The sequence below is a fragment of the Branchiostoma floridae genome, chromosome 2, assembly GCF_000003815.2.
Source record: "Branchiostoma floridae strain S238N-H82 chromosome 2, Bfl_VNyyK, whole genome shotgun sequence".
Lineage (NCBI taxonomy): Eukaryota > Metazoa > Chordata > Leptocardii > Amphioxiformes > Branchiostomatidae > Branchiostoma > Branchiostoma floridae.
In genome coordinates, this window is record NC_049980.1 from 27509825 (window position 1) to 27536113 (window position 26289).

At 42.9% G+C, this 26289-nt stretch overlaps 4 protein-coding genes across 4 annotated transcripts in view; 3 read left to right on the forward strand and 1 right to left on the reverse strand.

The window, feature by feature from the left end:
- Positions 1 to 410: 410 nt before the first annotated feature.
- LOC118409109 lies at positions 411 to 5271 on the forward strand. Its single transcript, XM_035809974.1, has 4 exons — positions 411 to 1136; positions 2318 to 2427; positions 2981 to 3081; positions 3542 to 5271. The coding sequence occupies exons 1-4, from the start codon at positions 411 to 413 to the stop codon at positions 5269 to 5271; spliced, it is 2667 nt and encodes an 888-aa protein (XP_035665867.1).
- An 88-nt stretch (positions 5272 to 5359) lies between these two features.
- Positions 5360 to 7549, forward strand: LOC118409110 (tetratricopeptide repeat protein 28-like). The gene has a single exon (XM_035809975.1). It carries the CDS (start codon positions 5360 to 5362, stop codon positions 7547 to 7549), a length of 2190 nt encoding a protein of 729 aa, XP_035665868.1.
- A 679-nt stretch (positions 7550 to 8228) lies between these two features.
- On the reverse strand, positions 8229 to 21272 carry LOC118405577 (very long-chain acyl-CoA synthetase-like). The gene is made up of 11 exons (XM_035805130.1): positions 21144 to 21272; positions 15195 to 15481; positions 13671 to 13849; positions 13138 to 13347; positions 12674 to 12835; positions 12071 to 12195; positions 11598 to 11792; positions 11049 to 11139; positions 10656 to 10854; positions 10439 to 10536; positions 8229 to 9235 (listed from the first exon to the last, which is right to left on the reverse strand). The coding sequence occupies exons 2-11, from the start codon at positions 15479 to 15481 to the stop codon at positions 8928 to 8930; spliced, it is 1854 nt and encodes a 617-aa protein (XP_035661023.1). The 5' UTR covers positions 21144 to 21272; the 3' UTR covers positions 8229 to 8927.
- Positions 20637 to 26289, forward strand: part of LOC118405568 (laminin subunit gamma-3-like) — a 12927-nt gene continuing 7274 nt past the window's right edge. Inside the window, exons 1-4 of the mRNA XM_035805118.1 lie at positions 20637 to 21298; positions 24257 to 24415; positions 24972 to 25036; positions 25333 to 25488. Of these exons, the coding sequence (XP_035661011.1) occupies positions 21088 to 21298; positions 24257 to 24415; positions 24972 to 25036; positions 25333 to 25488 (591 nt within the window). The 5' untranslated portion in view covers positions 20637 to 21087. The remainder of the gene's footprint in view (positions 21299 to 24256; positions 24416 to 24971; positions 25037 to 25332; positions 25489 to 26289) is intronic.

Sequence of the window (26289 nt, forward strand, 5' to 3'; positions counted from 1 at the left end):
TTGTAACTATAGATATACATGTAAGTGTGTTGCATTTCATGGCAGAAAAGCTCACTTTCCGTTTACTACATTTCCGTCTACATGGGTTCTGAACGGCTTGAGAATACATAATTTGCTTTGAGGTAACCTAGTACATGTAATGATGGGTTGCAGTCTGGGTTAACAAACTTTGTTGGTGCACAAATAAATCAATTGATTTAGTAGGGTCTTCTGTGGCACGGCTCTTACGAAGACAATAGGTGGCCACATTCCAAGGACCTTTGGTAATACAAACAGTCTCGTGATTCTTACTCAGCGAATGACGTCAACCCGGAAATAAGCGTTAGGGATACAAAATAGAACTATAAATGTCCTTATTCAACTTGCTGTACACGTACAAAGTGCGGAAGACTACGCAGCATATATATAGCATGGCGACTTTTGCAGAAAAACTACAAGGGTTGGAGTCCCGACTACAGACCTATGACCCAGAAACGGCCTTGGCAAGAACACTCATAGATGCGGTGGCTACTAAAGACTCGGAAATGACAGTGGAAGCGTTAAAATCTCTTGGCGATCACTACCTAGAAAATGGCAAAAGTACGAAGGTTATGGAAGAGTTCGCGAAGGCGGCAAGGATCTACAATGCGGCTCTCTTGCGATGTCCTGGGTGTCAAGATGTCGCCGATACGATACAGCATCGCATCCGATACACGGAGAAAATGTCGGGTAGCATATCGGCCAACCACAATGACAATTTCAAACACAGGCCTGAAACAAAAGTGGAAGCTTTAGAGACTAATGCCGTCACCAACAATGTCGGAAGAATTGCTGACATTTGCCTACAACTAAAGGCGTCTTACAAGAAAGACGAAGGCGTCATAGACCCTATTGAAACTGAAAGCTCGTACACCAAAACATTTTTGAGAGCACTTGCCAATGGTGACCAGATACTAGAGGAAGCCTTGATTCAAGACATAGGGGATCTTTACCTCGATGAAGGAAGAGTCAGATCAGAGCTAACAATGTTGAACAAGGCAACCGCCATGTACGAGGCAGCCATGACGATGTGTATACAGGGGACAGATAGGTGGGAGACTCTGCAACACCGAGTCAACTATTCACATGAAGTTCGAGAGGCTGTCACAAATGACAAGGTACGTGGGCTCCTCTTAACTGCCATGCATGGTAACTTGTTTGTTGTGGCCGCAATTAAGCCGGTTTTGTGCTCACGCAGGTGTGGTCACAGCGGAGTGTCGGTTGTTTGGGTTGGACAGAATAACAAAAAAAAATCATGCCGGTTAGATCTTTGTCCGGGACAAAAGGAGACATTTGAGGATAGAGTTGTGTTCAAATTATTTTGTGATTTTTTATTTGGGGGGTTTTATCACGGTAAAATGTCACCAGTGTACGGGAAGTGGTAACCCATTAAAGGCCTCTAGCTTCACGCGAGACAAAGGATGAGAACCTTGGCTCCGAATGTGGCACGGGTTTTGCAAATACTTCATTCCGGCTGAATTCGGTTTCAGTGTGAATGCCCTATTAGCCGTGCGTGTCGGAGAAAATAGTAGGGCCTTCAAACTGAAACCGAATCAGCAGGAATCAAGCAGAACGAGCCGGAACGAAGTATCTGCAAAATGCGTGCCACATTCGGGGCCATTCGCAATTTGGGTGGGAATTCCAAATGGACCTTATATCCCCTTCACACGGGAAGGAATGAGCACAAATGCCGTCAGAATGAAAATTCTTTTCTATTTCTGTGAATTCGTAGTGTATTCTAGAAATTCTCACTGCATTCCAGATATTCTTTTGGCCACATTCTGGCTGGATTCCAAGTGGCTTGCCGTTTCGGTTCTCCATCGAATGAGATAAGAATGTTTAGAATAATGTTAGAATGCCGTAGAATGCGGTCATACTGCAATTAGAATAGTTAGAATACATTTAGAATCCACTTTGAATACCATTCGATATTTCTCCACTTCAAATGCACCTCGACAGTTTTTAACATGTCAAAAACTTTCTGGCCAGCCAAAAGAACGGGCACAATTAGCTGGAATGCAGTGAGAATTTTCTGGAACACACTACGAATTGCGAGGAATTGCCAGGAATAGAAAATAATTTTTATTCCGACGGCGTTCCGGCTCATTCTTGCTCTCGTGTGAAAGGGGCTTAAAATGTTACACACGTAGCGGTCACACTGCATAAATGTCCACGGTATATACGGAATATATCATAATGCGTATTGATGGCTGTTGTATATTGTTATTGTACACTATCTGTCTTTGCCCTTTGCCCTTTGGAAGTGCTTACATTCTACGGCATTGTTTTGTTTCGACAGAGAAAACGTAGTGAAACTACTCTACCGGCTAACGGGGTGAAACAAACGATCACGGATGTTCTGTTTGGACCGGATGTCTCTCAACTTCCTGGTGACCCTGATACACTGAGGTGAGGTAACAGAAACAGCTAGAAATAATAATTATATCTATCTATCTATGTATCTATCTATATCCATCTCTCTCTCTCTCTCAAATATAGTGTATTTGTATGGGTGGTGGACATAATTTTCTAGTTCTATCTTTAACATAGTCCACCTACTGAAGATAAAACCATATATTCTGTTCTAGCTTGTTATTCAGTGTATATGTTATGTCTAACTGTTTATGTGTGGGTCACAAGACGTACAATAGCTGCATGCGACCTACTTAGTGTATTGTACTGTTTGCAATCTTGAAAATCAATTAAAATCAGTTGAAATCAAATCAAATCAAATCAAATAATCAAGTAGAGCTAACAATCGATATGAATCAACATTGTAGACCTAACCACAGTCATCCGGGACATTGGACTGTTAAATCCTGTTCATTTGTTCATTACCTACTACGTCATTAAATAAATATATTTAGGAGCGGAGCATTGATTGTGCACACAGACAAACTTTATAATAACATTGGAACCTTATTGTCATGGTTTATCCCTTGAGCGTTATATTCTTTTACAGTTTTTATCGACGCCATGTGTCTGAAGGCGACCGTGCGCTGCGACACGGGGAACTGGACATCGCCGAGGAGGAGTTCGCGTCTGCACTGAAAGTCGTGAATGGTGAGAGGAAAAACTGTTTTTAAAGTGTTTTTTTCTAATATGTATCCCTCCATACCCAATATGTGGGACACACCTGTTTTGCCTGTTTGCTGATGTTTGCAATAAACCCAAAAGGTGTGGATGACCTAGGCTACTATTGAAAACTGCTATAATAGTAGACATGAAGTTTTGCATCTGTCTATGATAACCAATTACAACTCTTTTTTCAAATACTCCAGATGATATGGATATCTTACCTAGTTGCTATATTGATTTATTTTGCATTATGTAATACTTTACTGAGATGTACGAAGTTTTAATGATGTACCGAATCCTTTAAGAACAGGTCCTCGGTTTAGTCCTTCCGGTACGTTCTGATCGAACGGGCGGAAAAAGCTAGCCAGTGCAGCAAACGTTGTTCCACACTACTCATAGAAGATATACTTTTAAAGGTTTACTTCTGTCGATTGTTTCTCCCAAGACCTAGAATCAAAACAGTTCCGGCTTAAAGTTGAGGCTGAGTGTCTTCAGAAGCTGGGACACGTCTATCTGGAGAGAGGGAAGGTCACAAAGGCTGGGGGCGACTTCACGAAAGCCGCCGCTCTCTTCAATGCAGTCATGGCCAGGACGGAAGATAAGTATCAGAGAGAAAGGATTATGACTGTCTTACGAGACACAGAAAGACTTTTTCTGTATCATACAGCTGGGGTTGACACGGTGCCAAGTAAGTATGACATAGATTTGCCCCATAAAAGGGCCATAAACGAAATGCGCGAAACTATTTTCCAACAGTTCCAAGGTATGGATAAAGAAGACAACCCTTACAGATACGATAACGACCATCCTAACGCTAGAGAGGCAGAACTGGTAAGGGCTAATGCAATACAGAATCTATGTAAGAAAATAACAGATGACAGAAATAACTTGGTTGAGTTGCTCCTTGTCGAATGTATGGAGAAAGTTGGGCCTCCGCCATGCCGGCATGCGTTCATTGGTCTCGGATCACAAGCCACGGAACTGGCGACGCCATACTCCGACCTCGAATTCGCGATTTTGATAGAAGAAGGGAAAGATTCCGATCAAAATAAGCAATATTTTCGAACCCTCACACACTACTTACACATGAAAGTCATCAACCTTGGAGAAACTGTAGTGCCAGCTATGGCTATAACATCTCTAAATGACTTTTGTTCTGAAGACCCTAGTCGCGACTGGTTCTACGATCGTAACACACCTCGCGGTTTCGCCTTTGACGGGTTCATGCCATGGGCGAGCAAAACGCCTCTTGGCAGGGGCCAAACGAAGACCAAGCCACCTCTTGAACTCATTCAGACCCCCAGTAGAATGGCCAGTCTCCAAAACGCCGACCTGTCTCTGTCAGACGATTACAACTTGTCATGGGTGCTGCAGCACGTTTGCTTCATGGCAGGTGACAGAGCTTTAGTTGACGACTATATCGTCAGGGTGACCAAGCAACAGTGTCACTCAGAAACGAAAAATACAGTGTCTGTAACAGAAAACATTCGAAACGTCAAAAAGCCAGAGTTGACCGCACAACTCCTAAACGTAAAGAAGGAAGTCTACCGCCTGCCCACCCTTTCTATCCAGAACATCGCGTCCTTCTTCGGGGTAAAGTCAGGCAGTATATGGGACATGATTGCCGAATTGAAAACCAAAGGTCACATCAGTATGGAGAACGCCCACCACCTGAAGGTATTGGTAGCTATTTCAGCAGAACTGAGGCTTAGGGCATACTTGGCTGCTGACAGTCAACGCGAGAGCGTGTCGACTCTTTCTCAGATTGTACCAGAATCCGGCAGTGCCATAACTTCAAACTCTACAATAGAGTCAGTCTTGTACCTTCCAAACAGAGCAATACTGTACAGGTATTATTACACGGCCTACCCTCTTCAGAAGCTCGTGTTGAAGGCTGACCAACAGCAGACATTCTTCCAATGTGAGAACATTCTGTTTGACTCATCGCCATACGTGAACGGAATGATGCACATGAACGTGTGCGATTTCAAATCTGCTCAGGAGGACTTTACAAAAGCATTAGGTGATGCTGACAAGTCCAACCCTACAAAACGGATGGCAGTACTTGCGGCCCTTGCTGAAGTCTCAGGGTATCTCGGAGATCAAAACAAAGCCAAAAAGTACTGTCAGCAAGGGTTGGACATTATGGGTAAATGGGACATTATCAAAGCATAAGAACTTTGGCATTTTTCTGACTTTAATGGGCCTAGCATATGTAGAGCAGGGAAAGTTCAAAGAGGCAATTAAGTGCTATGAAGAGGCAATGGAGACATTAGATGTTAGTAATGATGATGATGATGAGAACAAAGCCGTACTGTATCACAATCTGGGTGTGGCATGGGAGCGGCTAGGTCATTACAAGAAAGCTATTGGCTTTTACGAACATGCGCACGAGATCAACGTCATCCTGTATGGACAAAGTGCTGCTAATCCTGGTGTGGCCTTGACATTGAATAATCTGGGCGGTTGTTGGGCCGAATTGGGTGACGACAACAAAGCTATCGAATTCTGCGAAAAGGCTCTGAACATGTACAAGGGGGCCTACGGATATGATGCGGCCCATCCTGAAATCGCCATGACCCTCGCCAATCTAGGTGGCTCTTATCTGCGACTGGAAGATTACAAGAATGCCATCGACTTCTTTGAACATAGCCTCAAGATGAGTAAACGTATCTATGGGAAAGACACACCGCATCCAGTGACTGCCGGCATTCTGTGCAGTCTAGGCTCTTGCTGGAGGGCAACTGGACAACACAAAAAGACTTTCCTCTTCTTAGAAAAAGCCCTTAGAATGAACAAAACTCTATACGGACACAACGCAGCCCATCCCGATATCGCCACGATACTTGTTAACATCGGTACGACTTGGCGTATGGAAGGTGATCAGATGAAAGCAATGGGCTTCATTAAGGCGGCACTGAAGATGTACCAAACTTTATACGGCAAAGACGCAGAGCACCCAGATATGGCTAATATTCTTAAGTCTCTGGGGGACTGTTTAGATAGACTTGGTGACCACAAGGAAGCAGTTACCATTTTCCGAAAGAGCCTAAAGATGATGAGGTTCCTCTATGGTGAAGATGCAGCACATCCTGATATTGCAATGACCCTCAACAGCTTGGGTAGCTCTTTCAGTTCAATGGGTGATTATGCCGCATCAGTGGCTGTTTACAAACAGGCTGTGGATATGTACCGAATCATCTATGGCAAAGACCCTAAACCAGACATGTCCAGGGTACTCTTAAATTTTGGAAAAGCCTTGTGTGATTTGGGCAACAACAGTGGAGCTATAGGCGTCTTTGACGAAGCACTTGAGATACTGCACCGTACATATGGTCAGCAGGCAGTGAACGGGGACATTGCACAGATTCTCAGCTCACTTGGCGTGGCTTGGAATGCCGTGGGCGATTATAGGAAAGCAGTTGGTTTCTTTGAAAAGACGCTCAACATGAATGTAACTTTGCACGTGCAAGATGCAACGCACCCAGATATCGTCATGTCTCTAAACAACTTGGGAAGCACCCATGACTCCTTGGGCGAAAATCACAAAGCTATAGCCTTCTACGAGCAAGCGCTGGATATGAGCAAACGTATACACGGACCTGACGCTGATCACGAAGACATTGCCTGGTCACTCAGCAATATCGGGCATTCCTACGGCGATCTTTACGACGAGAAAGCCATACGGTTCTACGAGCAAGCACTGGAGATGCGGCAACGCATGCATGGAAGGGAGTCAGCACATCCCGATATTGCAGAATCACTTCACAACCTTGGGCTAACCTGGAAAGACTTTGGAGATGAAGAGAAAGCTGTTTACTACATCGAACAAGCACTGGCAATAAATAGACGAATGTATGAAAACAACTTGCCTTGCCCATACATTGTCAGCATACTAAACACACTCGGGGTATTGTTGAGTAGTCTCGGTGACAAGACTAGAGCCATAGATCTTTTTCAAGAATCGTTAGCTATTGGCAAACACATGTATGGGGACGGGACAGCACATTTAGACGTGGTAGAGGCAATGGACAATCTGGGTAATACCTGGAAGGACCTTGGAGATTACAAACAGGCAGTCGACTACTACGACCTGGGTCTGAACATGAAGAAACGTCTCTACGGACACGATGGCGCTGATCTTCACATTATCTCTTCGCTCAACAGTCTGGGTATCTGTTGGAGTTCACTCAAGGATCACCACAAAGCATTGACATTTTTTAAAGAAGCGCTGGACATGAGCAGACGTGTATACGGAGAAGACGCCGTGCATCCCCTCATCGCCTTGTGTCTCCGAAACGTTAGCAAAAGTTGGCACAACTTCGGCAACCAGAGGAAGTCTACAAAATACTACCTTAAGGCAGTAGCGATGGAGATGAAACTTAGAGACGAACACACAGACATCGAAACCGTCCAGTCCGAACCAAGCGGTGACCTCAAGATCATCATCTAGCTTCCAAACTGTAATTTAAGCAGTCGTTCACAACCCCACACAGAGCCATATGTTAAGATTTGGATTGGCGAACTTTGTTACATTAATGCTTTGCATGCATGTCTGTATTCGCTTTTTACATTCTGAATCTGTTTATTAAGTATATGGTATTTACTTTTGTAATATACTTTGTTGATGGCGTCGCGAAAATAAGCTGTAAGCTTGCAATTGAGTACGTCGTCATTGTGCCCCGTATCTAAATGTTGCAATAAAAAAACTCATAGCCTGTCTCTGATCTTGAAGTAACTCTGAGCTCACGAAAACGAACCTCTGAATAAAGGCTTCCCATCTGACCGAGCTTTGTTTTAGCATTCCCCCTTCTCAACTTCTTTATAGAAATTGAAACACCGCGAAAACAGTATCCGTCTACTGCAAAATAAACCCAACATGAAGGTAAGGGAATTTAAAGTACTCAAAACTCAGCGAGTAATGCTACTGGGGTGTGAAGTGTATCCAGACTGGGTACACTTCACAAAGAGATTTTTGTACAGTAGGTGCAAGCTGCGTAAGACCAGACTGCAAGGTTTGATCCACTCACATCTGGATGGACCCACACTTTCTTGACATGTGTGGTGGGTTCTTTTATGTGCGTTGACTGAGCTAGAATGTAGTAACTAGAAATTGGTACAATACAACCGGGTAGGTATTGAAAATTTCTAGATTTGTCAAAGCCACTGCTATAATCCATCATTATATAATGCGTTTTTGTACATATGTATCACAACCAAGCATCAAATATTGACACAAGTTATACATCTAAATCATATGCCTAATTGAAATAAGATAGATAATTCTCAATTATTTACATGTCTGAACTATCAACAGCATGTGTCAAAGATAATAAGCTTATAAATATTATGTTAGAAATTTGTTGCTGCCATTTTTGAAAACCTTAAACATAGATGCCTTTACATAAAATGTACTAGCATTTTTTTATATCTTCTGTTACATTAAATACAATATTGGATACTTCGAACAATCTAAATAAGATGATAACGTCATAACGTTACACGTAGTGTTGAGATTATTCTCACTTTTAAAAGCATAAAAACATAACTGGTCAGAAGTGCCTCACCCTAAATGTAATTATTAAGTAGTAATACAATCTTTCTACTACAATATGAATCATGAACTATCTGTGTACTGAACTGGGGTCCTACATGAATTGTTACAAATAAGATGCGTTTTAAGATTATAAACATGTAGATGTAAAACAATATGAATCATGAAAAATCTGTGTGCTCAGATGCTGAAGTCCTACGCAAAGCGTTACAAACTAGAAGCATTTTAAAATCATAAACATTAGTGGTTAGAATTGCGTTGCATAACAAATATCAAACTATAGACGGGCCTGCTCAATTAAAATCCCACTATAGACTGTTAGATCCAAAGGAATGTAGGATTTCTTGCCATTGTCAATCACAAACAGCGGATCCTTGACTTTCTTGGGATCGAAACCTTCCTTCACAAGAGTTGTCTTCATGTGCCTGAAGGTTCCCGTGACCTGGATCTCCTGTGTGAGCCGGAGGAAGAGCGGCCGTGCGTAGGGCGGGAGCTTGGTCGTGATGAACCTGTACCAGCGCCGGAAGTCCGGCTTCTGCCCGGGGTTGGGGACGATAGATGCCATGCCTGCCCGGCCTTCATGACCTGACGTACAATTATGATTTTCATAAAAATTCAACTCATTCTGGATACTTTTCAATTCAAGAAATGCCTTAGGCTTAGTCCACATTTTCAAACCGGGGCCCGGCCGGAATGTTTTAAGAAAAATTACATGTATACCTAGAAAGATATACAGTACAAACCATGCCCATGAATCTTGTTTTGACATTTTGTGTATTCTTATGTCTTTCATACCATTTTTTCGCTCCCGAAAGCTGCCCGATTGGGCCCTGATTAGAAATGTGACCTCATCCTAATCATTATGTGTCACCATGAAAATGTTGATGAAAGTCTGAGTTGGTTACTTTTAACATGATAATGAATTGGCCAGCTTCTTTCTAGGTGTATATGCTGACATAACGTCTGACCAGTGACCCAAATTCGGCTGTGTACGCAAACCATTACATCATCGCAGAAACACACACACATCGTTCCTAGGCCTGTACGTATACGTAGACTGTAAACTGCTTTGCACACAAACAAACACAGCACAAATACGAGGGGCATTCAATAAGTAATGTCCCTGACCCATTTCCCATAGCAGGAGATTAATGAAACTTGGCACAGTTATTAGTCTTTCTCTTCATAAGAACCACCCAGAGTTTTGCATTTCTCCCATCATTTGATGTAGCTCTGGACACCGTTCTTGTAGGACATCCCAGGTTGGTCCTCCGACAGATGCCTCATCAATGGCAGAAGAGGGACGACCAGGTCTGGGAGCTGTTTACACAGACTTCCGGCCTTGTTTGAATTCAGGATGCCAGCGTTTTACAAGGTCATATGATGGGGGCATCATCACCATAAGTTTTTTTCATTTCATCAAAAGTCCCCTTTGGTGTGCGTCCTTTCAAATGCAAAAACCGGATCACTGCGCGACACTCAACTTGCTCCATTTCACACCTGGTCCATTTCACACCTGACTCAGTTCAAACACCAGTAAATCAGTAACCACAATTAGTTCAGAGCTGTTTTTTGCAACATAACCCATAGAGATATGACTCATTACACATGCAAAATTTCTAGATCAGACAACTGGAAGTGGGACAGGGGCATTACTTATTGAATGCCCCTCGTATAGCATCGTGGCTAGGACCTCATCTGGCACTGTGATTCAGAAAGAAAACGTCAAGAATGTATCCGTAACTCAATCATAGAAAAGTGATTTCTATTTTCAAAGAGTTTCCTGACCTGGCACCTTGACCCCGTACACGTTGACCTCCTGCACCCCTTCCATCTCACTGAGAACCTGGGCAACTTCAGTGGTCGCTACATTCTCACCCTTCCATCTGGGAACACAAAATATCAACATCAGTGGTCGCTAAATTCTTCATTGAATAAAAAGTTGCTCATACTTTCTGCTACTGAGTGATACTTCAGCATGACGGCATATCTGAACCTTTCCTACCTGAATGTGTCGCCTAGCCGATCCACAAAGTAGATGAAGTACTCCTTGTAAATCCTCATCAGGTCTCCTGTGTTCAGGTAAGCATCCCCTTCCTGGAAAACGTTGCGCAATATCTTCTTCTCTGTAAGTTCTGGCTTCCCCAAGTATCCAGAATAGGGAACATCTGTAGATAGTTTATTCACAAGAAGGCCAGGCTTTCCTGTAAAGAAGAATGACGATGTATGAGACAAGAATAATTGCATTAATTTGCAAAACAAAAAGAAGAAAAATTCATCTGTGTCCGCAGCACACTGTGTAGAAAGCTTTACCTTTGTTTGGCTTGACCAAAGTAACTAAATTTAATGTATTATTATAAGAATTCCACAGTTTCACAAGAAGTGTATTAGGACTAACCTATTTTGACCTCTGTACATTTTCCATCCTTTCCTCTGATAGGCTCCCCTGTGTCGATGTCGCACTCGATCAGACTAAAAGATTTAGATTTCTGTAGATCGTGGTAAAAATGAACAAAAAATACCTACGTCAGTTCAGTACTAAGGCCGCTAAAGGGAACGAATCGGAGGCGTTAAAATGCAACAAACTTGAGGAGTTTATTTCCAACATGGCTGACTTGTAGCAGTCGGTGGTCGGAACGAACCATTAAACTTAACATAAGGGTGACAGTATTAGCAAATTCTGTATAGACCAACATAGGTGGTGTGATCTCTTTCCTTCCTTATTTCTATCTCTCTCTTATTACCTTTCACATACTAGCTATAACCATCTATCAACGCAAGTTAACTTGAGTCTGGGATACCCTATCCATTATGATCAAATAGCTTCTGCTAAATGAGATATATAACATGTTTATCCAAAGTTACTCATATCAAATTGAATAAATACAACATGAGTCCTATAACCATAACAAATAAAGTATAAAGCGTATGCTAAATTGACACTCACCCTGTACCGAGGTGAGGCCACCCCCACAGCGCCAACCCTGTTGTGCACGTTGATTAGTCCCAGGGTCCCCTCGGTCATACCATAGTATTCCACGATCTGCGGAACCCCGAAACGCTCCTGGAACTGCCTCCAGACGTCTGGGCTGAGGCCGGCTCCCAACACCAGCCGGAGTTTGTGGTCCTTATCATCCGGGCGCTGCGGTACAGAAATCTTAATCAATAACTTGAAAGTTTTTTTTTTAATAAAATGGTTAATGTTTTCACTGTAGCATTTTGTCAAGGTACTTACAAAATACTATACCATTAGGCTTGCCAAGTAGTATTGTGTGTGTAGTAGAGTGAAAAAAATACCAATAAATGTTTTCCTATCGCAAACCTGTAAATGTTCGTATTAGCTGTACAGCTAATACTTTTTTTTATTTTTGCTTGCATGTTCCATAACTAACAGTTATTTGGTTGTTAAGGATGTCCAACCTCAGGTGCAGTGCATAAGTAACGCAGCAGCTCTCCTATATAGAAGGTCAAAGTAGCGTTGTAACGCCTGCAGTCATCCCAAAAATGGCGTGCAGAAAATTTTCTTCTCAGCGCTAATGTTGCACCTACAAAACACAGAATATGAAGTCATCAATTTGATATACACATTGCTGGCTCATCACTTTGCACATGTGTTAAAAAGGAAAGTGACCTGAAAAGCTGTTTTCCTCTTTGCGTCGACATTCAGAAGCCTATACCGGGCCTCTCCCCAGAAACAAGATCGTATGAAATCTTTTTACTCATACATAATCCAATTGAACAAATTTGATAACTGAATTGATTTGAAATCATAACAAGAAGTATCAAAATGAATCAGGAGTTACATTACAAATGATAAATACAATATTAATACATAATTTACATGAGTCGAAACTTTGCGAAATAAGTAGCTATATGAATTATTTGTTATCAAATTCCAAAGAAAAGGCAGAGCAACGTAGCAAGAAAAACAAACAACATAAGTATATTGTTTGAGTTTATTGAGTATTGGGAAATGTATGGGTATGGATTGACAAAAACTAAAGAATGACCACATGTTCTCACCTATAGTCATGGCTGTCCCCAGCCCTATCCCGAGCCCACTGGTGTGGTACAGAGGCAGGGGGACGTAGAAGATATCATTTGACTGGACACCCGTAGAAAATACGAGCATGTTGCTATAAGCAGCAAACTTCCCGTGGGTCATAATCGCTGCCTTCGGGAGACCTGTGGTTGTTGACAAGAAAACAAAAGCAGGAGATTGAATACTGTGCTATTATAGTGCACTTTTTCATGCATTTGTTATCGTATAATGGTGTAGGGGCATGTATAGGTGTGAAAAAAAACAAAAACACATCAAAACCAACGTAGCGGACCACAGCAACACCAATTTGGGACCTTATGTGAGGCTCTGGATTCAGCATACACAAACATTACACAAAAAAGTATAAACAAGAGTTCGGAGACTTCATATCTCCATGAAATATTCTGACTATGCAAATGACTGCACAGCTAGCTTACAGACGTACCAGTGGTTCCTGACGTGTAGATGTAACAGAGAGTGTCTCCAGGAGTGATGGAGACCTGGACCGGCAGGGGTTGGACGGATTCTCGCTGGACCGGTCCATCCCAGGCACACATCCCGGCGGGGGGTAGAGCTGAACCCTGCAGCCAGATGGTCACACCCTCTGCCTGCAGTTTCGACAGGACCTCCGAGGTGGCGTCAAGAAGTGGTTGTCCTGGGAGTTTATAAGTTTAAGTTTATAAGAAAGTTCATGCCCAGCAGCAATCACTATTATCATTAAACCACACTGGGCAATTTTGCTCGAATCTACGTCTGTATTGTTCCTATTGTTGTATTTCTTGACGGTAATACGCTTATGCTGGAGACCATGTTATATATAGTTGTCTGACGTTTTTTTAACACTCTTTATTCATATTTACAACGCTACCGCGTATGGTTTTCACAGTTTTGACGCTAAAAACTATTATCAACCTTGTCATTTTCCACTCACACCAGGAAGGACTCCTTTTTTCTATAAGTGTGGTGGGCTTTTTTTACCTTGTCCAACAATGATGTGTTTCGCTCCCACGATCCCAATGCAGTGCAGCAGGGCCTGCTCCCTCAGGTTGGTGTTGAGAAGCGCCACCCTCACTCCGACTCTCGCCAGACCCAGGAACGTCCAGACGAAGGCGGGCTCGTTGTAGATCAGCAGGGCGACGGTGTCCCCTTTCTGGAACCTGAACATTGGAGTCAAAATTGTTGTTCTCTTTAAAGTAGATTTTGTAGATTAGAGCTCTAAAAATTGGTTTTCTTGAATGTAACTTGAGCTCTAAAATGTAACTTGAGCTCTACAAATTTTTGTTCTTGAATGTAACCAAGACCCCGTCCACACTAAAAAAAACAAGTGTCATTGAACGTCGAATCTGATTAAACCGCAAGGATCCGGATCGGTTTGGATTTTAACCGATTCGGCTCATTTGCAATCCATCCCTGTGAGGTAGTTTAAGACACATATGCAAACAATCCGCATGGCTCGAATCGCAAATGTAGACGCAATGTGGATAAATTCTTTGTTAATTTCCTATTTGTCCCCAGTTGAAGGTTGTAATGTCAGCTCAGGTACACAGGGTCATTGGTTGCGTATTGTGGGAGCTGGAACACATGCCACGCTGACAAGTTTGCTCACGCTCGTCGCTACCTATTTTTGTGCCTATCAAGAATGTCCGGAAAGAAAAATGCGATATAGGGAAAGACACGTAGGATCGGGAGCAAACGAAGTGTTTGATCGCGTTCTGTTGGAGAGAGGAAACACAGAGCAAGCTCGAAAAATCCACAAACAGCAAAGACATCTTTGGGTAGATTTTCCTCGGAATTATGATAAAAGAGTGGGTTTGAGAAAACTTACAAATAATGATCGTAATCAGCTTGGATTGTGTACGGTTAATCAGATTGTCTGTAAACGAGTATGAACGCATTTAAAAAAATAGGATTGCAAAAGTCTGATCCTTATCATGATTAGGCTAGATTAAAATCTAGCCTGGGTACGATCTTTTTTCTACTCGGTCCTTACACTCACTACTCTAAAACTCGCTACCATATAAGGAGTCAATGACTAACCATACCAGTACTGTATACAGTTCTGGTGGGGACATCAGTGAAAACATTACACTCGAGCCACCTGTACGGCTGAAACCCAAGCTTAGGGGACAGTGTTTAACCCTCATTCCATGCATCCAATCCTAACCCAATATACTGTTACGACGGATCTTACCGTATGGGTTCCTATTTGGACCCCATTATGTTTTGTCCATGGATATTTCTGGGGGCACTTTTTGTCATTACTATGTATTTACTATTACTCCAATCTATGGAAAATATTTTGACAAGATTTAGCGTCAGTTACTGATGCACTTTATCATAATTTATGCAGAAACTGAGGAGAAATAAACCACCTTTTGCCCTAAAAATCTACCATACTCAAAACGACCGTAATATTTTGTATAAAGAATGCCACCGCCCCTGAGGCGTCTCCAACAAACAGGCGTCCATACCCTAAATTGTACTTTAAGAAATGCTACCAACCCTCGGTTGTGGAAGAAGTTGGCCACCCTGTTGGCCACGGCGTCCACCTCTCCATAGGTGTGGGCCTCGGTACCGCACAGGAGGAACGGCTTGTCGGGGTGACTCCTCACGGCGTCCGCCAACTGCGTCAGGACAGAGCCGCCAGCTTCCAGCAACTTTCCTAACTGTGCTTCCAAGGCTTGCCCCGCCTCAATCAGCGGGCTGTCCCGCCGATCTGCTGCGGCCGCAGCGGCATCGATCGCCGCCGACCCCGCCACTTCATCCCGGGAACGTCCGTCTGGCTTCATCTAAGTTTTGAGGAGTAGGAGGACCTGCTTCAATGACGAACTCTAGTGTCCAGTAGGAGCTCTAAAACGTGAATGTCGTTGCCGAGAAGCTTAGGCAGCTTCAGGTTTGTAGACTCACTCTCGTAGGTCTTGCGTTAAGCATTCACGTTAAGCACTTCTTAATTCTCACTGTCTTGTCTTAAACTCGTTAATAATTTTAGCTTCAAATATAAGCGCTGCACAGTGGTAACTGTAAAGTGAGCTTACAGCTGCGACCCTCTAGTTTCCAGCTAGGACCGCATGCACTTTAGACCAGCTGCAAATAAAGTCTCTAGCATTAAACTTTGCTTCCTTAATGACCTTTGGAATTATATTCATAGCTGACATATGTTAATTTTACTGTCAAAAGTACAATTAGAATGTTCAACGAATACATACAGTGTCCCGGTTACGAAGTCCATCAACTCGTCTGATTAACATCCATTATGAATGATATAAACATTTAAGAAGTAATTCTGCAACCAAGAAGCAGACCATAAAGTATTACCTCACGTTTTACACATTTTACTCTCACTTGGAGAAAAAGAGTGTTATTTGCAAACTGTCAACGATATCTACGGTACCAGAACCGTGCCAAAACGAATTTACGATAAGGCCACAGCGAGTGAATACTACGAACGTCATCTGCAGACTGCAAAAACTAGTGAGATAGGACGAAAAAAAACAAGATGAGTAAAAAAACAAACAATGGTATGGTCAATGGTATGGTCTTGGGACAAAATAGTAAACATTTGGACCTGCATACCGCTCGGTTCTGCTTTTGTATCTTGTAATGTTTACATAAATAAGCACGGTATGGACCATACAGGGGCGACGGTAAAGAAGGGATGGGTCGAATACCTTGTGTGCAAATGGCGGAGCAGGGCGTCTATCCTGCCACGGGGAATCGAGTGTTACTACACGATAGGAACACATTTCCTTTAGACCTCCTTCTGATTTAATTCTAGCAGTTTCTTCATTACTACATTTATGATATTGATGATAAATTAGAAGTAATTTAAAGGAGCTGATATTGTCTTTATCAGTTATAAATGAGATACTATGTGGAACGCCGAATGAACTTGCATAATGATAAGCTCCTTGCCTGATTTTGAATACCCAGATCCAACAGATACGCCTGTAGGTGACTTCTCCAGCACTGATCGGATTCTCAACCGGATTCTCCTGTCAATAGTTTGACAGACGAGCAGGCAAACAGGCACCTGCCGATGTGGGTTCGGTGACCTGTTTGTCTGACCTACACATGACTTTTCAAGGTGATGGATAGGAGTGCAAATCCTGCACTGATAATGATTTGTTAAACAAACGGACGTGCCGTGAATATTATGAGTGCATCGACCGTAAAGGCGCCACTGGATCATAGACTGCCGTGCAGCTCACTTGTCAGAGGTTTTAAAAAGTAAAGTACAAGATTGTCTTGTACCTGCCTAAGTTCCTAGGCCAGGGACTGGCCCCTTGCTCCCCTCCGTAAGATTTTTCCAGAATGCACGATTCTTCGCACTCGAGGTCTTGTACTGGAATAATAGTGAATAACGTTAGATGTTGTAAGACATGTATACAAACAAACAAGTTCAATAGAAGAATTTTTTCTCCGATGAAACATGGCAGATACGAATATACGCCTGGAGTCCAAAAGACCCCATACGGTCAGATTGGGGTCAAAACTTATCATGGGCGCACCTACACAGACGCCTAAGGCTAAGGGCGTGCAAACACGGGTAGTCTACGTGCCAAGACGTGGGCAATCTTTTGTGATCCGCCACGTGGTAAGTGGTAAGTACCGCCTCCGAACGAACTCGTACGGAATCCGACGGATTTGGGAGCACGCAGACACGCCGTAGACCTTTAAGGTGGGTTTACACCTGCGTATATTTTCATGCCGCATGAGTTCCGTTTTGACATTTTTCGACATTTTGACTAATTTCTTCAATACGCGGCCGCACGCACAAGTCGCACCTCTATCGCATCTGAATCGTCTTTAGAAAGTTTCACGTACGCATGCAAACGAAAATATACGCCCAGTTCGTCTGATAGTTTTGGACATGCACAAAACTATCATTCGTACGCAGTTTGGTGCCCAAAACGTTATGGATGCGCAATACAGTGGTCCCACGTCGGTCGATTGCGCTATGAAGACGCTACATGTTTGCGCTTTACACGCAGTAATACACGGAAATCGCGGTAATGCGAGTTCATAGCGTTCTTACAGCGCAGACACAACGCACCATGAGCGACCGTATAACGAATGCACACATAGATCACGATTTAGTACCGTGCGTTCTGCGATCGCTTTGCGCATACTACGCGTACTGATGGCGTGATCGACGCACACTCCAGATTTGGAATAAATACGAAGGTGCATCTGACTCCAGACAAAAAAATCATCTCAAGATGTATATAACTTTATTGCACAACAATTGTACGAGGTACAAAGTATGGTATCTACATAACTACAGTGCTTATAGCACTGTAGTTATGTAGATGCCATACTTTGTACCTCTTAACTTTAGTTAAGGCTTATCTAACTAATACAGGAGTTGTATTATGGGATAAGTTTCTTACAATCATTGGAGGCTTTTACAATCATTTGTGGAATTTCTAATGTCTAAACCTTCTTTGACATATTTTCCTATATCTGCCATGCAGGGATTGTCACATGTCATTGTGTATTTGAATTTGCACTTCAGGTCCATTTGGATAAATCCTTGTGTACAAAATGACAGCCTTCTGTATAAAGAATTGCGTATATCGGAATATTTGGGACATACAACCATAAAGTGATATTCGTCTTCTATTAGCTCTGGACAGAATGGACAAACCCTCTGGTCGATAGGGATTTTTTGGAATCTTCCGGTTTATGATGTCAGATCCAGGCCAGGACCGACGAATTTGTAGCGGGGGCATGGAGAGATGGTCACAACTTGCAGGACACCATGAATGCAGAACACTGGTCCCAACAGAGCCTCCAGGGACGGGAAGATGTAGAGGAACCTGCTCAAGCACTGGGTCAATTTGTGTGACACACGTGCCATTTTGTGTAACAGATATTTGACTTAATTTGCTGATAATGGCACTTTTTTTTGTGTGTAGAACCACATGATATAAAGGTGCAATATAGAGCCATTATAGTGGACGAAGTCATGGTGCCCCAACGACCCACACAGAGGTCAAGGGATAGGTGAGGTGAGGTGAGATAGAGCCATATTACAACTTTGAAAGAGGGCGTAAGGTTTTATAATTGTTTAATTTACGTGTTTGATAAAGATCTTGAATACGTTTTGTGGTGTGTATGAGTGTGATTTTTTATAGTAGTTGAAATACTAAGATGATAGGGGAAATCATTAAGGACAAAGTGAAAACAAACACAATCTTAACAGTGCACATAATTTCTTAAGGTAAATGATGGCCCACATTTCTGTAAAAGCACAGTGTCACTGCTTTACTGCTTCGCAAATGAATTAAAAAAAAACCTCTTCACTGTTTACTTGTCAATGTTCTACTTGCACTGCCTGTAAACAAAGGCATACGTAGTACAAAGGGTTCCTCTACCAAAAATACTCTATTTGCAATGCTCGCAAACAAAAGTATATGTAACACAAACTGTTCCTCTGACACACCTGAAATGCGTTTGGAATGCAGTTAGCACCAGGTGCGTCAGGCATGCGGTCGGTAGACGTTGTGTGCGTCCGGAAAACACCCAACATACGTACCCCATACGAATCTATTCGCAGTACGGAAAATTTTGTTGCGCATTTCAGTTGCAATCATACGCATCTCATGCGAAATGAAAACGCTGAAGTCGAAATTCAAACGCCAGATGGGCTCGACGTACAATTTAATTTATTCCAAAAAAATTCCAAATGTTGGGCGTTCGGCCGCGTATTGACAAAATTTCATGCGGAACTCACGCGCACTTGAAAATATACGCAGGTGTAAACCCACCTTAACGTGCAGCCAAAACTTTGCGTGCCATCGGGCTGCGAATTCGACCAGTACGGGCGACGCGCCAGCCCTGTGCAGCCTGAACGTTTTCAGAAATACGTGGCGGACGTGGCCTTCCAAAAAACAAATTGCACGTATATGGCGGGCTGTGCCCTTAGCTTAAGGTCGAGAAAAATTCCTATGCTGTACGCTGAAGAAATTTTGTCTACTAAGTGAATTAGCTTTTTAAGAACCAGACATATGCAGGGAAGGACAGAAAAGTGTCGGTAGTTGTTTATGCTAAAGCGGGTCTCCGCTTTGAGACCCCGTTCACATTAAAAAAAGCAATCGGATTTAGCGTGCAATCCGATTAAACTGCAAGGATGCGGATCGGTCTTATCTGGATGCTCCAATCGGCTTAGATTTTCACCGATCCGGCTCGTTTATCCCCGCAAGGTAGTTTGAGACACTTGCGAACAACGTTAACGTGGATAGATTCTATGCAAGTTTTCGATTTGCCCCGAGTTGGAAGTTGTATATCTAGTTAGACGGGGTCAAAGTTTGCGTAGTGCGGGAGCCGAAACACACGTCACACTGACAGGTTTGCTTAACGCGAGTTGATATAGCTTAGAGGTGCTTGTGGTACCGTTTGTTTGCATTCTAAATTCTAGAGGAGGCCCGATATTAACAAAGAAACCATTGGATTTATCACAGATTTCCTTTTATTCTCGGTAGTTTAATTACCAATTTTATTTGGACCAGGTGTTTTACTTTTGTCACGATTTCGCATGTAAGATCTATTTTTGTTCTCGTCAAGTGGTGCGTCGGGGCGCCGTTTATTGACTATTCAACCTGAAATAAATCAATAAAAAAGAACTAAACTACTTGTATAAATGGCTGACTGAATTAAATAAGCTGGGATCAATTTGATACAGCTTTTATTTGTAGCTATAACAGAAAAAAAGAAGTTTACTACAATACCTCTGACAGGCATACGGTATAGAGATCCTACCATGGTGTACTGAGTAATACGCTCCACAGGTCTGGGGATCCTGACAACTAATAAGTTACAACTACACACAGTACTGCATTTAAGTTCGCGGAGATTTAATTTCGCGGCAGAAGGAAAATGGACTTTTCGCGGTGGTTTTAATTTCGCGGTAGCACCATGCCCTGTAGTCTATTACTGCAAAATTTGCTCAGTTTAGCAGTTTAGGTGGCACGCAGAAGGATTTTAGTTGTTGTGTCACATTGGTGGTATCAGGAGAAATCTGGGGTCAAAGGTGAGGTTTCTTTCATAGAGCGGAGATTCCTCGGAGTTTGAGGTGGTTATCCTCTGTTTTCTTTTAGTTTTTACAAAGATGACCCTTGTGGCTGTCTGGTGGAGAATTTTTGTTAAGATTGAAATTGGGGTTAGCACTTTTCTGAAGCCTTGTTTTAGTGTATTTTATAATGCTTTCCTATGGAGAGGTCCAACTGTAATGTCAGCCCTATAACCCGGTCCCTTCTGGAATCTGTCCCAGTAAAGAGGATGCGTGACGACAGAGGGGGAGAACATTCAAGTCAGGCCAAGCCACGGGACCGGAAATCAGAAGATAGTTGTGTACACCAGGCCAAACAGCACCACAAACCGACCCGTAGAAAAGATGCACGAGTCCTCTGTAGGAACAGTTATCCTGTGTGTATGGACGGTTCTACTCACCGACGCTGCGTGCCCGGATACAGCGTTCTCCTGTAATGACGGGTTCTGTATAGACCGGTCCCTGCGCTGTAACGGAGTCACCAACTGTTTTGATTCTTCAGACGAGCTGGACTGTCCCGGCGGGGGCGGTAACTCAGGGAACACTGCTCCCTCACGTGAGTACAGGCTTCAAGGTCACCATTATCAGATTCCATCGGACAGCAAACACGAAGGGGGTGCACTGTGGGTGGTGGGTGGTGTAACCACGTCATTTTTACAAGTGACAACCTGGGGGTATACTATTACTAACACTTGTCCTTTTGGCAACTGCAACGATGTCAGGTTTAAAACCAGGTATGTAGTTACCTCAAATTCAAGGATTATACTTTTCATCGTTGTGGTTTGACGACGATGTCACCGCACACGTGTACGTACATGTTATAGTACATGTTCAAGTATCATAGTGACTTTGAGCTCCCGTAGCAAGTTTCGTGGACTCGAAGGGCTCTTGTTTTGCTCATAATATGTTCGGTTTTCTGATTGTGGGTAACTTTTGTTTTGTTTTTTTTTGCTCATAATATGTTCGGTTTTCTGATTGTGGGTAAGGGATGTTGGGAAGTGGGGAGGGTGTTGGGAAGTGCGGAGGGTGTCTGCATAAACAACATAAACAACCACAAACGACCACAAACGACCACAAACGACTCTGATATGCAGTGTATATGGGGCAATGACCTTTTGCGACGCTCTAGAAACATTGTTTATACATTTATTAATTAAAACAACGCAGCAACTCCTACGTATTCACCAGTTATTTCGAGTTATTGGAGTTCCGGGTTTCAAGATCAAAGCAATTCTTGGCCTGACCATGTAGGATCTCGTGTGTTTGCATTTGAGGCTGAAAAACACTTACTATACAAGTTTTAGAAGCTGACAATGATAGGATTGCGGTATGAACCAACAGCTTCCATAGTTTTATCGCCCTGTCGTCTATGGAGCCGAGGAAGGTATCGAGAACTTCCCCATGCAGACTCCTAGCACGGGCGATCTGGACAACATGGCGGCTGAATTGCTCGAGAATACTATTTTGCCTCGCAGGGATATCGATCTCGGAGATTCAAGGACGAAGCTTGAAAAGAAAAGGGGGAGTAGTGTAACAGTGGTACTGCCTACCGTCCTTGCCAAGGAGCTCTGAGCTTTTGTGGCGATAGCGGTAGCGTGCTTGCTTTGTTATCTGAGCACCTAAGGTTCGATCCCGGGTGTCGGCATCATTTCTGTTTCTTTCTGATCCTACTCGCCCCTCTGAATTCTTACAGTGTGTAATCCCTCACTAGTAGCGTATACAAATTACACACACTGTCTGGAACTCGCCTGCAGAGTGATTCCCGAGTTATAATAACACGCACCAAGGAGAACCTCCTTGCACCATGACAACGTGTACTCGATCCCCACACTGTGTATTTGGTTAAACGGATACACGCACTTGGTGCCAGACCGGACCGGGCAGCCAAGGCCAGGGCAATAATTGCCCGGCAAAAATTAAACTCCCGGGCCAAGGAAGTTATTGGGCTCTATCTCCCCGGAGCGCAAAATTAGATTGGCGGGCAGGCTGCATTTTACTCCACCTGGGTGTCGTCTGGTGCCAGGATAACTTGTTATTTGTTAATAACCCCTTTGCTCCTTTTTGTTGCTAAATTCCCTTCTACTGCCCTGAACTGCTCTTGTAGTCACGTTGAAAATGTGACCCGGATAACTTGTTCAACTGAAACTTGTTCAATGACCGTGTGCCTCAAAACCCCCATATAGAACCATGTCTGCCCGTTAGGGTCGCTCCCGTGTACTAACTCGAAATAACCAGGTGAATACGTAGGTGTTGCTGCGTTTTTCAAATTTCATAAATGTATAAACAATGTCTCCAGAGCGTCACAAAAGGTCGTTGCCCCATATACACTGCATATTAGAGTCGTTTGTGGTCGTCTGTGGTTGTTTATGGTCGTTTGTGGTGTTGAGCAGACCGCCGAAAATACATGACACCCTCCCCACTTCCCACCATCCCATCTTCAGGAACGGACGTACCCTTAGGTCAGTTACTGTAATTGTCTGAAGGTTGCTAGGACAATATTACGTGTAGGGAAGGGATGCAAGGATATTATATCCTTTGGAAAGGACACAGGGGTGTTGAGTAAAATTACCCGTATCTAGTCAGACTAGCGGCTCTACTCCCAACTACCGTGTTTTGATACTTTGTTTTAAAAGGGTCAAGTTTTCATGAAATGCTACTTTACTGAATATGTGGAATGAAAATACCGGTATGGTCCGACGATCTGGCCTGTTGATGTCCCCTCAGGATGTCAACAAAGTTTCGCGCCAATTTCTCCACCTGAGCTTCATTACGGACAGTAAACTCGGGGTCATAGGTCACTGACATTCCTGGGTTAGGACTATACTATTCATCACACGGGGAGGGGGCATTATGCATAACGAAATCCCTTATATAGTGACTCATGCCCTGTCTTAGTCAGTATTTCTCATTCAGATACCTTGACAAATAATGTGGTTATCTGACAAATAGGAGTGTCCTTACTATAGGACAGAATGGAGTTGTATTAACTCCAGATGTAGTCCCTGGTCGTGGTGACAATACAATGCCTTGAATGCACCTGGCGACCTCAGGTAGTACTGCAACATTAGTGCCGTTCAATTTTTCCTTCTTTTGATGACATTTTTAGTTTCGTCTTACCTGCGTTTTAAAGATTTGAACAGTTTTTTTTAGCTCTTCTTTTTCTTTTTTTGGGGGATATTATTAACTTTTACAAACATATCAAACTTTTCCCCAGGCTTACACATTTATAAGACCAGTCCCCAGACAGAAGTGGACAATACTTGTGAATGACTGGTCCGCAGCCGACCGATGATGATGATGATGATACCTTTATATTAACTTTGGTAATACATTAGAAGCCGTTTAAATGCACACCCCATTTGCCAGGGCATTTCGTGCAATTATCCTAATGATGCAGCAAAGCGAAGTTATTAAGCTGGACCGCACCACCATGGGATTTGACTTAGTGCTATTAGCAGAAATGTGCGATTATCTGTTGTGCAATTAACTGGCTTCTATGTTCTGTATTCCACAGCGCCGAGAACACCTACCCCAGCCCGGCCGGTCCCACAGTGCGGGGCGGAGCAGCACCTATGCCGCCCGGGGTGGGGGAAGCCTGCCCAGTGTATCACCGCGAAACGCCTGTGTGACGGCGTACCTGACTGCTGGGACCAGTCCGATGAGAAGGAATGTGGTGAGCCATGTATAGCTGTTTTTTTTAGAGTCTGAGCTCTATTGAAATTTTGGACGTTTCCATTTTAAACTATGATTCAAACTTACTAGCTTATCGTATGAGCATTGCTTTAGACATACCGGAGCCTAGACTTCGGGCTATACACATAATTTGGTACATACACAGAATACTCAATACATGTATACTTGATCTATGTGTATTCCTAATCACTTGATCCATGTATAATCAATGTACACGTATGTCAACACTTTCCGTTTGGAACCGCATCTGTAAGCAGCGACACCTATAGCTGCAGTGCAAGGTGAACCACTCAGGTGAACCAAGGTGAACCACCTGTGGAAGGTATCAGACGTCACCGGTGCAAAGAAAACAACGATTGTGTATCTAAAAAAAAAAGGGTATTTTGTATTTAGTGACTTACCAGCCTATTGAAACTATTTACGCATGTATAGTTGATTTATTTGTTGCCATTGTTAAACGCTAATTTCAAATACTATACAAATGTTATCATTAAAGCATAGGTCTAGAGTTAACTAAAATAAACTTTGCCTTTCAGCTGTTAAAAGCGGCCCCTGCCACGGACACTCAAACATCATTGAAGACGGGATAGGTCGCTGCTTGGTCAGTTGCGCTATTCTACTTTATTTTTCGAAAAAAAAAGCCAGCGAGACTGTTATAAACCATATTGCGTACTACGCACAATTTGTAGCTTTCTAAGCATATCATGTACTTAACGCATTTTTCTAAGCGTGTGCAATCCTTTGTTTCTATCTACTTTAGATCTATTTACTGCCTTTGTATTTTTGCCTTTATGATCTTTAAAGCAGTTTTTACATTGTAGACTACAATTTTAAAGGTTTTTTTTACATCTTCACGGACAATGTAGTGCAGATCAAGTGATAGAATTGACGTTACAGGGCTGTAAACACCACACAGCCGGGTGGAACTGTGAGCTCTGTGAGGAGGGTTATTTCGGTGACGCCACGAAAGGAACTCCTGAAGACTGCAGACCGATGAAGCAGTGCTTGTGCCACGGCCACTCCAACAGATGCGACAGCACCGGAGTCTGTAAGGTAAAGGTCTAAACTCAGAGAAATACGGATAGTGGACTGTGTAAAATGGTAATCATGTGACTGTATAATCATGTGACGAAAATCATCTGAGGAGTCTCGAAGTCTGTTTATATTAACATTGCCACATACACGGTATACACGGTACAAAAGGTAAATGTAGTTTTTTCTTTAAATTTTACCTCCCCGATCGAAGTCAGGTACCCAATAGTACACCTGGGTGAAGTGAGGATGGCCGTGTAAAGCACAACGTTGGGGGAACGGCGGGTATCGAAACCGTGACCTCGAGCTCTAGATTCAGAGTCAGAGTACTCGACCAGTTACGCCACACGCAACGTAACGAAATGTTTGCAATCTAAAGGACATCAAGTCACACAACACGTAAAAAACGAAACGTCAATTGGTCGCTCAGAGGGACAGGCTTCAGTGGAAAGGGTGTCAAATTTATACTTGAATGTAAGTTCATCTGTGATGGTAGTTAACATAATGAAACGATTTTTAAGACTTTATATCCGTACACAAAAATAAATCGCTTACCAACAAGCTTTCGATCAGTCCTCTGATCCTTCTCAAGTTATAATGACCCAAGACCTAAGTCATTTTGAAACATGAACACTATTCTTCTGTTCCGGAAGTGCGACTTACTTTGTACCATGTACAATTGTCGTGCAATAAAGTTCTTATCTTATTATGCCTGTTCGTAAGAGAAACCACCATGTTTAATTTTGCAGGGTAGCTGCTACAGGGAAATGTATATTTTGATCAAAGGTTTGGCTTTGATTGATACTTGCTTTGGCATGTTGT